General features: G+C 45.5%; 2 protein-coding genes across 11 annotated transcripts; both read left to right on the top strand.

The window, feature by feature from the left end:
* The first annotated feature begins 5,639 nt into the window (after positions 1–5,639).
* Positions 5,640–11,554, top strand: LOC124651407 (probable metal-nicotianamine transporter YSL16). Of its 10 annotated transcripts, none has more exons than XM_047190502.1 (10): positions 5,655–6,036; positions 6,170–6,342; positions 6,732–6,829; positions 6,975–7,109; positions 7,209–7,398; positions 7,787–7,843; positions 9,358–9,428; positions 9,548–9,586; positions 10,006–10,293; positions 11,302–11,554. In XM_047190502.1, the coding sequence occupies exons 1-9, from the start codon at positions 5,655–5,657 to the stop codon at positions 10,013–10,015; spliced, it is 1,155 nt and encodes a 384-aa protein (XP_047046458.1). In that variant the 3' UTR covers positions 10,016–10,293; positions 11,302–11,554. The 10 variants fall into 10 exon arrangements, with proteins under 10 accessions (XP_047046463.1, XP_047046458.1, XP_047046457.1 ...); XM_047190501.1 differs by having other exon boundaries at positions 10,006–10,104; XM_047190507.1 differs by having other exon boundaries at positions 5,640–6,036; positions 9,358–9,586; positions 10,006–10,104.
* A 456-nt stretch (positions 11,555–12,010) lies between these two features.
* Positions 12,011–15,317, top strand: LOC124651406. The gene is made up of 5 exons (XM_047190497.1): positions 12,011–12,314; positions 13,049–13,140; positions 13,618–14,475; positions 14,599–14,754; positions 14,847–15,317. The coding sequence occupies exons 1-5, from the start codon at positions 12,248–12,250 to the stop codon at positions 15,222–15,224; spliced, it is 1,551 nt and encodes a 516-aa protein (XP_047046453.1). The 5' UTR covers positions 12,011–12,247; the 3' UTR covers positions 15,225–15,317.
* The last annotated feature ends 1,610 nt before the right edge of the window (positions 15,318–16,927 follow it).

Genomic DNA, 16,927 nt, shown 5'->3' on the forward strand with positions numbered 1-16,927 from the left:
GCGGTAGTACCGCTTAGGCCAAATCTGGGCATAACGGTTGGATTTGGAGGAGCCTATTTAAGGGCCCCTTCTTCCCCAACACAATTTTATCTCTTCCCCTTCTCTCTCCTCCATTGTTGCTGAGCTTAATTCTTGAGGATCTCCTTCCCCATCCAACCAATCTTGCCCAAACTTTGAGGATAGGTGGAGGAGACCCCGATCTATAGTTCTACCAAGAGAGATTTCACAAATACTAGCTATTCCTTAGTGGATCTTGGTGGTAGGGTTCCTTTGGTGGATCTTGGAGAAGAGTTCCTTTGGTGGAGCATTGGAGAGTTCCTTTGGTGGAGCATTGGAGAGTTCCTTTGGTGGAGCATTGGAGAGTTTCTTTGGTGGAGCATTGGAAGAGTTCCTATGGTGGAGCATTGGTGATGGGTTCCTATGGTGGAGCATTGGATGTGTGCAGCTATGGAGTCTAGCTTGGTGATGTACTAGATCCATAGGGTGTTGGGAGCATCCTTGTGTGTGGAGCTCGCCCCAACCTTGTGAAGGAATCACCGCCTCGACCGGTGCCTTAGTGGAAGAGGGAGAGCACCTCCGTGGAGCTCTCTCGAGGAAGAGGGTGAGGCCTTCCTTCGTGGTGTGGCCGCCTAGTCTCTTGTGTGAGACTAGCACCTCCTCAACGAAGATGTACTTCCTTTAGTGGAAGGAACTGCGGGAAACAAACCTCGACTCGCCTCGCGCCCCCCCGGTTGTCTCGCTCCTTACTCTCATTATCTTGTTGATTCCTTTACTTGTTGCACTCGTCCGATATTCATTGTAGGATCACCCCCATTGCTAAAAGTCACACCTTTAACTTCCATTGCATAAAACTTGAAAAAGACTAAAACTTGCCGTAGCGCCATTCACCCCCCCTCTTGTTCGCTACGATCCATTCAAACAAAAAGTAAGAAAACTTAACAACAAGCAAAAGAACATACTCATACTACTCATATGAAACTGGAATAAATATTACTACGGGCCAATAGTGCCAGCAAGAGAAGATAAGAAAGTAACTGTCAAGAGACCTCCCCTCAACAACCAATATCTATCTATACGTCCAATATAATGCAATAGCAGCGTATGCTTGTGATGCCTGCTAATCCCCCCACTTTCCCCTGCCTTTTAAAGCTCCACAGCAATATCCTCAAAAGCTGCAAGGAGATACATATAATGAAATAAAAAAATAACATGATATATCTTCCGAAGTATATAATTGCAAATATTAGCATTCAAGCTACTGGAAAATCATGATATACTGATAGTTGACACATAAATCATTTATTAGATAGGCTCTAAATTGTTGATGGATAGATAAATTTTAAATACTCTTTGCTAGAATAGAGAAAAAAATGAGGTAATGATATCGAATGTCAACTCAGTGCTTTCGATATCTTCGTACGCAAATAAACTAAGGAATCATCTAGAACTGTCACTATGCATTTACTTGGCTATTGTGTTAATCTTGACAGACAATAGTGGCTATATATATATGCATAAGAACAATTGCTTCATTGACGCACAACCCATAGATAGCCCAGTGAGGCAGTGAAGAGGATTTCTAAGATTCAAATCATGGCTCGGATGATGGTGAAGGCACCAGATGACGATTTTGTTCTAGCAATTAAGTAAACCTAAAAAAATTGAGTCTTTGTAGCCCCTTGCATGCAAGAGTTTCCTCTAGGTGTCAGTATATATAGCTCTGCAATCGAGTATATGATTATGAGATGCCAAGTAAAGCAATTGAGTATAGGATTATGAGATGGCAATTCAAGCAATAAAAAAGCAATTGACACATGACTGTTGTAAACTAGAACAATGACTACTCAGTTAATTTGTTCTTTACAATCTGATCATCAGAAGTACTTTTCTACACACTATAATTAAAACGATATCTGAACACGGAATTCTATACTAGCAGTGAAAGATATTACCAAAAAAACAATAAGGCTTCATCGGTACATACCACACCCGCTCCAAAAATGTAAAATCTCCAAGATACACTCTCAAGAAGTGAGCGCACATCATTACCTTGCGCGAAACATTAAACTTGTCCAATTATTGCATCTCCTGGAGGAGCAGTATGCTTGTTCTTCAGTTGTATGCATTGCCTTGGAGTTTTCCATGTCACATCGTAGTTTGTGCCTTGATCACCCTAGGATCCCCGTACACATCATTACCGGCTAAAACTGCGGTCCCACTTGCTATGGTTAGATATGATGTGCATGATTCCAGTCATTATTGCATCTCCTGGAGGAGTACGCGTGTTCTTCATCTGTATGCATTGCCTTGGAGTTTCCCATGTCCCATCGTAATTTGCGCCTTGATAACCCTCGACTCCCCATACACATCATTACAAGCTATAATTTTGGTCCCCTTGCTATGGTTGGATATGATGAGGAGTACGCTTGCTCTTCAGCTGCATGCATGCCTTGGAGTTTTTCATGTCCCATCGTAATTTGCGCTTTGATCACCCTCAGCTCCCCATACACATCATTACCGTTTATAACTATGGTCCCACTTGCTATGGTTAGATATGATGCGCATGATTCCATAGTATCCTAAATTTGGTAGTGTAACACATCTAGAATTCTTTTAATTGAATTCATGAATGCTCCTAACTGTGATGAAGAACAATCAATTGGTCGTTAGTAACTATGACCCCTTCAACTGCACTGAAAAAACTATGTGATATGATGCAAGCGTATACCTGATTTTCCATAGCATACAGAGCTATCAACAGTCTTCTTGTTAGTCCATGAACATGCTACTCAAGAATTTTTTATATGTAATCTCTCAAAGGTATTAGTGTCTCCATATACTGATTTTACAATGGCATCATAACTTCTCTTTCTACATCAGCAATATCATGTGTCGGAAAAATCATATTTACAAATTGCATGATAAACATGGGGAGCTGATTCATGAAGTGCAAGTGTGTGTACAGTCTTCAAGCTGTTGATGATAACTATAAAGCGAGATGATGTATTAAGCAAAGAAGCCCAACTGGTAAAGGTGGCCAGGTGATTTTGTTTGTATGTAGCAACTGTTTTTTTATGATTAACTTATCAGATTTGCAACAACGAAGCAAATGCAACCGGGTATCTTCAACCCCCACCATGATGTGATCATGAAACAGCTGTACATCCGTACAATGGAATCGAACGAATCAGCTGAAAAGAATGCCACTTTGGGTCTTGGGGACACACATATATGATCCGATTGCATCTAACTTCAATTGCCTGAGTCAATATCTCTCTCAAAATCAGGAGTTGCAACGAAAATATTTGATCTCATGGGGGCCTGCCGCTCGCCGTGAGTTGAGGACGCGCCGACGAAGGTCAACATCCCCCCTCGCGTGCGGCAAGTAAAAGAGGCATATAGAGAGAGGAGGTGAGAATGTGAAGAGAGGAAGTAGAGGTACCTGCACACCGAGGCGCGCATCTCCATCGTCGCCTCGTCCGCTGCGGCCCTAGGGAGAAACGCTATTGCCTTCCTCCTTCGTGCCGCCTTGGTAGGGTGAGAAGGCGTACCGCCCCGACGACTGTCTCGGTACAGGCCACAACGGCCAGGGAGGGCGGCGAAGGCGCCAGCCCCCATCCGGGAGGACGTGGATAAGAGAGACAACTCTTCCCATAGCCAGTACACGTCGGGGAAAGAGGAGGGTGTCGAGGTCCACATCAACGCCAACAACGCCTCTGGAGGAGAGGAGGGCCCTAGGCTCCTCCACCACGCTGCTCCGGAGGGCACCATCCTCATCAACACCGGCAGCCCCCTCTGGAGGAGAGGAGGATCCCCAGACTCCTCCACCAAGCTGCACCGTGGGGCAGCACCTGCCCAACGTGACGTCGTTGATGCCTCCATGGCCTCCGCGCTGATTCCTCTCGGCTGGAGCAGCACGATGACACGGCTGAAGCTGCAGGAGGTTGGGGGAGGCCACGGTCGCCTCCTGCTCGGTGGCCTCTTGCCGGCGAGGGTCCACCGTCTCACCTGCATACCGATAGTGTTGCCGGACTCGCCGCCACCTCATCTCCCATTCGGGCTCGCGTGGTGGCCAGATCAGCACGGCACCGCGATGCCATGGCCGGCCTAGGGAACTCGGCGAGATGCCCCTCCTCCCCGTGTGCTGCGCCTGTGGAGGTCCATAGTGGCGACCAGAATAACAGAGGAGCGGCATCAGCGAAGCACACGCTTGCGTGGAAGCCCGTGGTGGCCATTCTCGGGAGGGTAGGCTGGGGGGCGCAACGAAAAGAGATAAATCTAGAGAGGACGAGAAATCGAGAGAAAAGTTACGTGTAGGAACACGTTTTTATCACCGCTTTGACCTTGTGGCTCACGGCTACATCCACACAACTAAGATACCAAAATAACTTATCTATGACGGAAGAAAATTCAGAAACACCCACAAAATTGCTAGGGACCACCGAAACGTACACAAAACTGATGCAGCGGGAATCTAACCACAAAAACACATTCTTGCCAAATCAGCGTTAATCCGAAGAAGAAAATTCAAAATTACGAGAAAAAAGATGTTGGTTGCCATTTAGTATAGTACTTATTGTGTACATGATTACAACATTTAGAATTTGTTGTCGTTGGTATCTGAAATGGAAGGTTTTAAATTACGGATTGCTAAGGGAGAACATAGTGCTCTGGTGTATTTAGACAAGAATGTTATTTTCTATTCGAAGCTATACCGTGGAGAGAAATTTGACACGGGGCTGAGTCCCGGAAGAGAAAGAGTAATTTCTTGTGATTAGCCTTTCAGCCCGAGGAAGGTAAATGTTGTTGGGTTGGTGAGAATTCACAGACATCTACACTAGGATGTCCTTACCAACTACTCGCTCCGATCTGAATAAATTGACGCTAGTTGTGGACATTTAGTAACCTACCTAAATACATATGTCACGTCAATTAAAGTTGATCAAAGGGAGCACTAGTTCACTCTTGTATCCCACGGTATGATTGCTGCACCCCCATGGAGCTCTCACAGCGCTTTGGATTTTCGGCCGTCCGATCGAGCTGACGTGGCGCAATCTCGGCCGTCGTTCCGTCCAGGGCGCTGAGACCCTCGCACGAACCCGCATTTTATCCATGGGTCGCGAAAAGCCCCGCTCGGCCCGATCTCTCGCTCCCAATCGTCTCGCGCGTCTCCTCCTACCAATCCCCTACCGTCCTCCTCCCCCAATCCCGTTCTGCCCAGCGCCGCTCCACCTCCTAGGCCGCCACCCGCCCTTCTCCTCCTCCCAGGCCTCGTCTCCCCACCTCGCCGGCAGATCTCCTCCATGCATCCGTCGAGGAGCTGATGGCGAGATCAAGGGAGGGCGGATGGCGGCGGCGACCGGAGGCGCTGAGCGTGGCCAGAGACGGGCCGACGCGGGCCGGATCCGCGACGACCGGAGGCGGCGGTGGCGGCGGCGACCCAGAGACGGGCCGGCGCTAGGCCGATCCGCGGCGGCGGCGGCCTTCCCCGTCCTCGGCCATCGCCCCACCGCTCGTGCTCTCCTGCTCCCTTATCTCCTCTCCCTCTTCCTCTAGTGTAGATGAACTCACGCCTGCGTCTCCCTCCCAAACCCGCAGGCGCCGCCGCCGCCGCCGCCGGAGAGCTCGAGCTGCTCGTCCCGCGGGCCGCGGGCATGGACCGCCACGAGCTGGGCGGCGCGGGAGCCGTCGAGATCGAGAAGGCGCCGCGCGAGGCCGGGGCGGACATGGAGTCGGAGCCGGCCGCGGCGCGCGCGGCGGAGCGCGTCCCGCCGTGGCGCGAGCAGCTGACGGCCCGCGGCCTGGTGGCGGCGCTGCTCATCGGCGTCGTCTACACCGTCATCGTCATGAAGCTCAGCCTCACCACGGGGATCGTGCCCACGCTCAACGTCTCCGCCGCGCTGCTCGCCTTCCTCGCGCTCCGCGGATGGACGCACGTGCTCCACCGACTCGGCATTGCCTCACGCCCCTTCACGCGACAGGAGAACACCGTCGTCCAGACCTGCATCGTCGCCTGCTACACCATCGGATTCGGCGGTAAGCCGCCCGCCTCCCCTCCCATCGAACTAACCGATTAGTATTTATTTCCCCATTCGAGCACACCAGGCCGCCATTGCGTTAATTAGTTTCCGAATCTCGATTAATTCGCTCATTAATCCATGCCTTGCAGGCGGGTTCGGGTCCTTCTTGCTGGGGCTGGACAAGAAGACCTACGAGCTGGCCGGGGCCAGCACGCCGGGGAATGTGCCGGGGAGCTACAAGGACCCCGGCATCGGATGGATGATGGGCTTCCTCCTCGCCGTCAGCTTCGTCGGCCTCCTCACCTTGCTCCCCCTCAGAAAGGTACGTAAGATTCCATTCCCACACTTTCCCCACCCTTCACCTCTGATCTTTCCATGTCCTACTATTCGTCAGCGTTTACCAGTTGACGATTTGAGCCGCACTTACTGAATTTTTCTGGGCCGGGGTTTTCTTGCCGTTACTGTCCGAAAAGTACTCAAACTTTGGCATCAGTCGGAAGATCGTTCCATCACTGGAACCATTGTTTTCTCCTCTTCTCACTTGTATCAGTGCGTGACGCTACGGTGCACTGCTGACATAACCTGGTCTAGATTTAGTTATTGCAGTGTTGATCAGAAACACCTTTTACTACTCTACAAGTGATCTAATAGTCGCAATCCGTCTTTTAAGTTAACTGGTGTTTGGTGAAACTAAATACTACTCGTTTCCAGGTGCTCGTCATCGACTATAAACTAACCTATCCAAGTGGGACTGCGACTGCCGTGCTCATAAACGGCTTCCACACACCTCAAGGAGATAAGAATGCAAAGTATGCTCTCTTTTCTTATTTTACCTGCATATAAAAGGCATGCTCTTTTATTCCAGCAACGTGCGCTCATGAAATTGAATTGCTCAACGTTTTAGGAAATGAAACAATGACCTCAACTGACTCAAAAGTTTCACCTTTACAACAGGAAGCAGGTCCTGGGCTTCCTCAAGTACTTTGGGATCAGCTTCTTCTGGAGCTTTTTCCAGTGGTTCTACACCGGCGGCGACTTCTGCGGATTCATGCAGTTCCCCACATTTGGGCTGAAGGCTTGGAAACAATCGTACTGTCTATGAATTTTTCACAAAACTTAAGTTCAAGTTTCAGTAGTTGAAATGCATCACAGAGTTCACCGTTTAACCCTCCATAATTCCATGGCCAGATTCTTCTTCGACTTCAGTCTGACCTATGTTGGCGCCGGGATGATCTGTTCGCACCTCGTCAACCTTTCTCTCCTCTTTGGCGCTGTTCTGTCTTATGGAGTAATGTGGCCGCTCATGAAGAAACAGGAGGGGAATTGGTACTCGGCAAAGGCGTCTGCCAGCAGCATGACAGGCCTCTACGGTTACAAGGTATGTTCCTGAATTCACCTCTTCTAATTAAGGCTATTGTGATCCCTTGCGGCTATTGTCGGTTTAATTACGCTCATGTTCTTGGCTGTATAGGGGCGGTTGCTTATTAGAATTCGTCCATGTAGGCTCTGAATTTGGGCTTGGGTTTCGTTTTAATCTACAAGTGATATAAGAGACAGTCAAGTTTCATTCTGGCTTCTATGTGTCAAAGAAACTGCGATACATAATTTTAGCGGATCTTATTTGTCTCCTAATGCTTATTGATATTCTCCCCTTGTATTGGCCTATTCACAAAATGACATGTTTGATTGTACTTTGGCATGTATATATTTTTCATTGGATAAATAGAGTGTAATACATGGATTGTTGCATTCCTCACTTCATCTAGATCAGCAATCCGGGGAACGTGCGCAGACAGAAAAGATCTGAGCCTTCTATTGTGCAGGCAATTACTATTTCTTCTTGTAGATTTGTTCTCTTGGTAGGGCTGTACAAGAGTTGTCTGGTATGCATACCTGCATTCATACTAGACAAGACAAGTTAGTTATTCTGTTGTTTTCTTCATTTGAAGGTTTTGTATTGGAAAAAGTCATGCCTCATTTGCCAAATCTGAAACATCAGATCCATGAATATGCCCTCCTTGCTTTCACTGCTGGTGTCAAATCTATTATCTGCTATTTCAGTAAAGCAAGGTGATAAATCATTATATGTACATGTTCCGCTTCTCAGTTTGTATAGTGAAGTCTTGGCGTATTTATTATTACTTATCGTGCTTCTGTAGGTAGAGTGCACTGTTTATTTTTCAGAATTATCACACCAAATATGTTAGTTACGATGGCAGGGTTTTGATTTGAGTTTCTCTAAATTTTAAATGGTAGGAACACTATTGGACTGGTATTCTCTCCATACCTGATCATTTATTTCTTCGTAACCACATTCTTTTGGTGATCCTAATTAGTTAAGCGTGTTGGTATCCACTATTTTACATTTTGGGATAGTGTGTGCTAACGAAACCACAATCAGCTAGCTGCTTTATGCCTGGTGTTAAATATTGAAACCTCTGCACTCTTTTAAATATTTGGACGGTTGTGCTAACAAACCTACATTCAGATGGCTGCTTTGTGTCTGGTTAAATACTGAAATCACTGCATAAATATCACGACTAGCTACTATATTTTATTTTTTTGCATACTAGAAAATCAGCCTTTATATCGAATATGCTTCTGGAATCTTTAATGCCATCTCCATACTTGTATTTCTCCAGACTTTTCCATTGAGATTTTGAGTTTTGAAATGATGCTGTGAAGTATAGTTTGATGAAAGTAAAATACTTGGGTGGTCTTACAGTGAGTAAAGTGAAGTTGGATATGAGAGGATTTGGTGTGCCTCTGACCTGCTGGCTGGGTCACTGGCTCACTGCCTGCTCGAGGCTGCTGGTGCAGTATTGCACAGATTTATGTGCTGGTCGAGCCTGCCATGTGGGTTGCCACTTCTTCGGGGCTATATGACCTGCTTTATTTTTCTTTTGTATGCACATATTTATATTTGCTTTGGCTACAATTCTGGATGGTATGGGCAGTACTTAATCCATGTTGAGGTGATATTTGCCCATTGTTTCTTGGCTAGATCATATCAAGAAAAATTAAGAGTACATATGTGTTAATATTTAATACGTATCAAGGCACTTAGTTATATGAAGTTGTTTGCTTGGATCACTCTAGGATTGTGATTTGGTCAACTTTATATGAACGAAAGATTAGTTCTTCGAATCATGAACCGGATGTGATGTGTGCAATCTGGCAATGAGGTGAAAAACATGTCTTCACTGAAATCCATTAGGATCTTTAGTGAGTCAAAACAAATTTTCCTATATACTAATAGTGAGCTCTAAAATATTCTGTTTAATATTATCTGGTAGTGCCATCACTCGAAATCACTTGAGCATCCGTTTCTTCTCAGGTGCAGTGGAAGCGGTGCGTTGCTGCGTGGTTTGGATGGCTGACGCCTGAACCAGTGGTTGGCTGGTTGAAGTTGGTTCCATACACATTTTCTCCATCCCCTTTCCCGATCCAGGGTTGCGCTGTTCTTGATCCCAAGTTGTGCTTTTTAGTCTGTTTCTAATGTGAGCTTGTGACTGCTCTTTGTACAGGTTCATGCGGAACCACTGTGTTTGTGGTTTTCTGGACAGGTTTGCTCTTTTACTCTGAATCATGCATACTTTGGTTTCGATGTTTGTATAGTTACTGATCTCTATATTTTTGGCTTTGTAGTTCAGTATACTGATTTTCTCTTCCATTTTGTCGGTTCTTTGTAACTGTATATTATTTGGCCATTTCTCAATGGAAAAATATATTATTTTGCCCGTGCCTTAAAGCTGGATCTAATCTTAGTAAAATAATTACCAAAATTAATGTTATAATAGCAGTTCTAGCAGTGTGTATTACTGAATGAATATTTAAAATTTTGAGAATATTGTTTCCTTTAAAATAATAAATAGATAGTATGTATGAATGTCATGTTGGATCAGAAATCATGTTTCAAATGGACTTCAGCTAATGTGAACTGGGATCAGTATTCGCTTTGAACAGGATTTTTTTGATATCGCAGCCAAGTATGATATATGCTTGTGTTCCAACAAATTTTCTGAAAAAGGAACTTTCAGTGAGTATTTGCCAGATATTGTCAGTACTTGATTCACACCACGAGGTAATAAAGTTTGTCCACTGCTTCATTCCTCCTTTTGTTTGGCAGGATTATTTTAGGTTCCTTTTCTTCGACCTGCTTTGGTGTTATAGCAGTACAACACAAAAAAATGCGTAATTATGATTGTTCTTCTGCATGTTAAACGGGCATGCTTCTCTTTCACTGAGAAGAGGGACATTCAAAATCTAAAAGGTGTTTCGCTGCTATCAAAGATGTTGCAATTGTGTAGTTAGTCTTTGATGTTGATTTGAATTTCTCTGCTGGTACTAAAAAATGCTAATATCAGTTGTGTATTTTCTGCATTTGATGACTCACATAGTTATGTGTTCTCTCCATGTATATATTCCATTAGTTTGATTTTACTTGTGATGCCCAACCCATTGTTACATACTTACATTTACTTATGGAGGTCCATTGGAAATTTGGCATTTTTGCTCAGAGGAGTACTGCATTAGCATTTTCATTGTGAAAATGAGGACATAAATAATTGGAATATAAATATAGACTATCCTGTGCTGGTAGGGTCATTGTCTTCATCCTTGAACGTCTTTTGATGTTGTTTCTGTGGCTGCAACCAAGTTCGCATCTCTTGACACACAAACGGATATGCATCAATTTTTTGTTTTGTAAAAGCACTAGAGGCTGATGCTTAAGTCCTGGTCACACCCTTCTGTCTTATCTTCTTGAAATAGCAGCCCACGTTTGAAGACTTCTTAAATGATCAACATTTAGGCATCAAATTTTTTACAATAACTAACTATATACTTTGATGTTTGCTCTTTGAAGAGAAATCCATGATATATCTATTGTGACATTCATGAAGAAATCCCTGCTAAATCCACGAGAAATCTATTGTGACATTCATGAAGAAATTCCTGCTAATTCCATTATTCGTGTCATTGACGGCTTAGTTTTTTTCCTGATGCCTATGCTACCTCTATATCTATAAGCATTGCGTCTTCTAATCCTACTTTAGATATCGGTACTCTTTTTGTATCGATGTGAATTTGATACTATAAAAATATACCAGGACCATATATGCGAGGAAATAACAAAACAATTCTGTGTTCATGAGTTATCCACATTTTGGAATTTTGACTGCATTGTTCCGTGATGGCATTTAACAGTTATCCACGTTTACGACTATATTTAATCAGCACTCCATTGGTTCTGATGTTCCTAATGTTGCTTTCATAACAGGCATTGATGCATACGAACTAAATATTCTGCAAGCGAACTACGAAGAAAATTGGCTTGTTAGTCTTGTTTCAGTCAGGAAGTGTGCAAATATCTATAGTTGACTTCCAGAGAAGCTGCAAACAGGAATGATTTGTGCATGGATCAGTAGAATTAACCTAACATTTAACAGTGCATTGGGCAAAACTTTAGGCTTGCATGTTTATGGACCTCATGTATAAGAAACAATTGATATACCATCCCATTTATGTGCTTAGTAGGTTTGTTAAATCTGAAGTTTTGTAATTCTCAAAAGAAAAATCCCCATTATACAAAAATTATATTGGTAAGAGCTTCACGGGGTCGTGCGCCAAGGCGCACATCTAAATCTAGTATATAACACTACTTGGGTCCGATTGAAGAGAACAACAAGATTACACACATGTTCCGACATCGCTTAACCACTACACACATGGAAAGTGAGTATACACATTTCAGGCTCATCTGTACAAAGTTTGGGGATGGGAGGTACAAGAAAAGACACTAGCCCGTAGTACCGGAAAAAGAGCAAACAATTACATTTACTTTTGACCTTGTTAAAATCGTAAAGCACAGGGTCAAAAAAAATCCTAAAGCACAAGGATTGGGTCGAGGACTGGAGAATCACAGCAGTGACTGATGTGCCCCTGTCCCTGTCCCCACCTCTTGCACTCTTGCTGCTCCTACTCTTGCTGTTCCTACTCTTGCAGGCTTGCAGCCCAGTTTCAGAAAAATAAAAGGTTGAGAGCGGGCCTCGTTTTAGACTTCCATTTGGGCCCGATGGGCCGTCCAGAACAACAGATTATGTCGGTAACAGCAACCCTTCCTCCCATCGTCTTCCTCCTCATCGTGGGTAACAGCCGCCGCCTGCTCCCATCATCTTCGCCACCACGACTCGATACGTAAATTAATCGCTCTGTTGATTCGCGCCATGGGCTTCTTCCCGCTCCACCGGCTCATATCCTCGCAGCAGCGGGATCGCCGTCGCCGACGCCGCGGTAAGCACCCATCCCTGCCTCTGTACTCGTTAATTTTTTTTTCAGCCCGCAATCTGCATATGTTCTTCGGCCAATGTCTAATTTCGGAGGGGATTAGAGAAGACGTGATTCTATTCTGTGATCGGATTACGCTATTTGCCACTAGTTGTAGTTGTAGCGGAGGGGATCGAACAGTACAATGAACACTTGACATGAGTCCTCAACACCGAATTGCTCCCTTATGGCTATGCAGGGAACGAGCTCCTCTAACTTTGCTCTTGCTAAGTTAGGGTGCTACAGTACCCTGACTTGGTGTGTTATTTACCATTGGATCGTAAATGAATGGCTCAGATCTAACTGTACAGTACATGAACAGTTCGAGACTACAGTGTTACAAACAGGGCTGATCCAGAGTGTGTTAGCTACAGTACAAATTCTACAGTATTTTCATCTACAGTACATAATCTTGGCCTCTTGTTTTAGATCCAACGACTATGTTAGCCTAACTTTGCAAGAGCTAAGTTAGAGGAGCCGGGCACCGTGTTCTTTTTAGCGTCTACTTTGATTGGGATGGAGGAGAACTGGGGCCGGCAGCGTTTCATGATTAAAGTTCTATTATTTCTGATCGATACTGAAACAGCTTTTATTTTTCTAATAATTGTTGTGATGCTGCCAATGTGCTCGCGCTGCTTGTATTATTCTGTTACTCGGTGCCTATGTATTGTCTGTAACTATTCATCTTATATATGGTGCAGGTGCTTCATTAGAGAAAAGAAACCACAAGGCCTGCCTACAAGACGGTGAAGCTACTCGGGCTGTTAAGAAAGCAGGGCCATGCCTTCCAGAGGTTTTTCATTGAACTCTGAAGATTTAGAAGTTGTATATTGCAATTGAAGATTTAGAAGTTGTATAGCTACGGTGAAACCTGTCGTTACGCCTTAGTATTCCTCGTTTAGATCTAGAACCTGACAGCCTTGTCAAGCTGATACTTGTGTTTTACAATGAGTATAATCTCAGTCGGTGTCACTTGATAGTTTTCGAGATCAATAATTCTTATGTGGTCACTCTCCGGAAGTTGACTTCGTGTGATTGTTTCAAAGTTGACTTCTTGCAGTTGGGCAACCAAACATTCAAGCCATCTTGTATGACTGAAACACATAGTAATAAAAACCGTTAATTACTCCTTGTTTTCCATTAGAAAGTGAAGTATTCAGTCACTCGAATCCCATGGGTCCTATTGTTACTCAATCTATTGTTCTCTTTCCAGAATGAGGTAACCGTTGACCTATAAAATTCCAATGCTGATTTTTTGGCTTGTATGCAGGACATCTGGATTCATATACATTCACTTCTGCCACTACAAGATGCTGCCCACGCTGCCTGTGTATCTCGCACATTTCTACATTCTTGGAGATGCCGTCCCAACCTCACCTTAAGTCCGGAAACACTCAATTTGAAAAAAAATGGGAATGGAGAGGGTGGTGAAATATCAGATGATGTATCGGGATATCTTGCCAGGAATATTAACAGCATTCTGGGGGAACACTGGGGAATTGGTTTGAAGGCACTCAAGTTTGAATTACTTGATTGCCCTGATATAAGCTATCGCGATCTCAATAGTTGGCTCTGTTTTGCTTTAAAATCACAAGTAGAAGAACTTTCCCTTTGGCTGCATTCTGCTTTTACGGAAGTGTACAACTTCCCATGGTCACGTTTATCTGAGGGGTGTGGAAACTCGATACGGTCTCTTCATCTCAGCTGCTGTGTTTTCCGTCCCGTGGCTGGACTTGGTTGCTTAAGAAATCTGTCTATTCTAGAACTGTACGGGGTGTGCATTACAGGGGATGAATTAGGGTGGCTTCTATCCACTTCCCTTGCTTTGGAGGAACTGCATCTCATGGATTGTTCAGAGATAATTTGCCTTGAAATACCTTGCCTGCTGGACCGACTCAGCCACCTGGTGGTATCTGAGTGTAAAAATCTGGAAGTGATAGAGAGCAAAGCTCCTAATCTATTAAGTTTTGTTTATACTGGTTCCCAAGTACAACTTTCATTTGGAGATTCGTTGCAAAACATGACTCTTATGGATTCAGTTTGGAACGAGATTATTTGTTATGCACGTGAAAGGCTTCCACACATGGTGCCCAGACTAGAATCTCTTGACATTTGTACATCTTTTGAGGTATACTCTTAAACTTTACTTTATGAATTACATAGTAACACTATGCGTATAAACATCATCAGGTGCCTTTTTTTTCTTGGAATATGATTTCAACTGTGGCATTTTGTTCTTTTATTTATGTAGAGGGATACGCCGGTTGTACCTGGCGAATTCATCTACCTCAAGCACTTGAATTTTTCTTTTGTGGCATGGAGTAGTGGTTTTTGCCCGGACTATGATTACCTATCTCTGGTTTCTCTTCTTGATGCTTGTCCTGCCTTGGAGACTTTCACACTATCTGTAAGTCATATCAATCTTGCGAAATTAATTAAAGAACCAAATTTATAGTACCTTGTATTATTTCAGTCACTATTGACATTGATCCTTGGTAGGTGTCACAGGATGGCATGGACCATGTCCCGGTTTCAGGAGATCCCTCATGTTTAAGGCAGATGACAGGGCACCGTCATAACAATCTGAAGGACGTAAGCATCTTGGGTTTCTGCTCCGCAAAGAGCATGGTTGAGCTTACATGCCATATACTAGAGAATGCGCCTTCCCTTGAGCGTCTGGTGCTGGACCCCAGTGCTACTGATGTCAGGGGTTGTAGTGACGAAAGCGTCTCATGCCTTCCCATCAGCAGGCGTATGGTAATGGAAGCTCGTAGAGCGGTCTCAGCAGTACAGAATTACATTGTGGGGAGAGTACCATCTACGGTTGAGTTGACAATTGTTGAGCCTTGCACCCGGTGCCATGGTGCTGTAGCTTGAGATGCCAAGCTATCGTAACTTTTTTTGCGGTACTAGATGCTCTTAATTTTTGTGTGAAAATGAACATGTCATTCAATATAATGCTTTATTTACTGTTGAAGAATCTCCACCGAATGTGTAACCATGACACTTTGGTATTTGCTTGAATCATCATATTGATCATTGATCCTTGCGCCCCCTGCTGTCAGCAGTCCTGTTCGTAATCCTGTGGAGGATACGGGACACAGCCAACATCAAAGTTCTCACAATATGCATGCTTCTGAAGAACTCTTGCTCGACTCAACTTTGAACATCATACGTATGTACTTGTGCAATATTTTCATAAAAATGGCAACAATATGCTACTCAAGAATTAACTTGTGCAATAAGATACCACACTAAGATCACAGTAAAAAAAAAACACATGATTGTATAGATGAAGTCCAGGATAGATCTATCCCAGCGCACGCTGAAAACATGGAAGTTCACGACGATCAGCAATTACAAGAGACATTGAAAACATGGAAGCTAGAAGGAGATATTTGGAAAAGGATAACCCGCTCAATGCATGACCTCATTCCACGGGGCAAAAAAAAAACCTACTCCAATGAGCGAGTTCCAGATCACAGTGCCATACAACGTGTCCCATGAAACCACACCATGGAAGAAATTATGCAACAACTATAAACTGTAGGCTGTAGCTACAGGTTCAACCTTTTTCTCCTGGCGATACACAAGGATATGCAGAGCATACTATTTCTGATAAAAGAAAAAAAATAAAAGCTAGAAGCACGTGTGGTGTATTCGAATTGTCACCGAGTGAGACGGTGAGTTGTTTAGAAGATGAGTTGTTTAGAAGAAACCATCAGTACCCGGCCCATTGGTCAGGACGAGCGTGGTTCCTGCACCTTCAACACAGGCTTCCGTGTAGCGAACATGCCAATTTGATGCTGCAAGTCTTTGCTTGAGTTCCTCAACATAGGAACCCTTAAGCCACACTTCCTTGAGAGCTCAAAGATGCGCTAGCCCAGAAACCCGCAAAGATGACCCGCTAGAGCAGCGAACCACCGACATTCTTTGGGAGCGGAACCCTTCGTCCCGTCCCGTCCCCCGCGGGCGGTGTCGGGGCGACGACCCCAATCCTCCCCGCCCAGGCCCTACCTCTCCTCCTCTCCCCTCCGCCACCGTCGGTGCAGGCCGCCGGGTAAAGCCCGCGCGGTGCCGGCGGCGGCGGCCGTCCCTTACCCGCGCGCTAGGCTGGGAGGCGCGGGGCTCTCTTCGGCCAGCGGCGGTGCTTCCTGGTGGGCAAGGTGTCGGCGGCGGCGGCGCACCGCGGGTGGCGCTGCTCCGGGTGGTCTGGTGGCGGCGGCGCGGCCTCTTGGCGGCCGGGCGGCAGGGAGGTCAGCGGCCCTAACCCAGATCTGGGCCTGTCTGGGCCCCATCTGGGCTTGGGCGGGCCAGATCTGGCATCCCGAGATCTGCTCCCGGCGGCTGGTGGAGCTTCTCCTGCTGAGGGTGGCTAGGACGGCGGCGCGTGGACTGCAGCGCGGCCACGGGAGCTTCACGAGCCCGGTGGGCTCGGCCGGGCCAGAGGGGCCTGGTTTGCTCCTGTAGCTGCGTCTGGTCTGTCACCGCAGCTGGCGGTGGAGGTTGCGCCCTCCCGCGTGGCTGCTGTCCAGGCTCTCTTCGGCTCGGGGTGATTCCTTTCAGTTCGTCGGTCTTCG

Source organism: Lolium rigidum, chromosome 5, assembly GCF_022539505.1.
Source record: "Lolium rigidum isolate FL_2022 chromosome 5, APGP_CSIRO_Lrig_0.1, whole genome shotgun sequence".
Lineage (NCBI taxonomy): Eukaryota > Viridiplantae > Streptophyta > Magnoliopsida > Poales > Poaceae > Lolium > Lolium rigidum.

Coding starts and splice junctions, on each gene's coding strand:
- LOC124651406 (XM_047190497.1), top strand. CDS start 12,248: ATGGGCTTCTTCCCGCTCCACCGGCTCATATCCTCGCAGCAGCGGGAT. Junction 13,141..13,617: donor CAGGGCCATGCCTTCCAGAG/GTTTTTCATTGA, acceptor GCTTGTATGCAG/GACATCTGGATTCATATACA. Junction 14,476..14,598: donor ACATTTGTACATCTTTTGAG/GTATACTCTTAA, acceptor TTATTTATGTAG/AGGGATACGCCGGTTGTACC.
- LOC124651407 (XM_047190507.1), top strand. CDS start 5,655: ATGGACCGCCACGAGCTGGGCGGCGCGGGAGCCGTCGAGATCGAGAAG. Junction 6,830..6,974: donor CAAGGAGATAAGAATGCAAA/GTATGCTCTCTT, acceptor CCTTTACAACAG/GAAGCAGGTCCTGGGCTTCC. Junction 7,399..7,786: donor CAGGCCTCTACGGTTACAAG/GTATGTTCCTGA, acceptor CACTTCATCTAG/ATCAGCAATCCGGGGAACGT.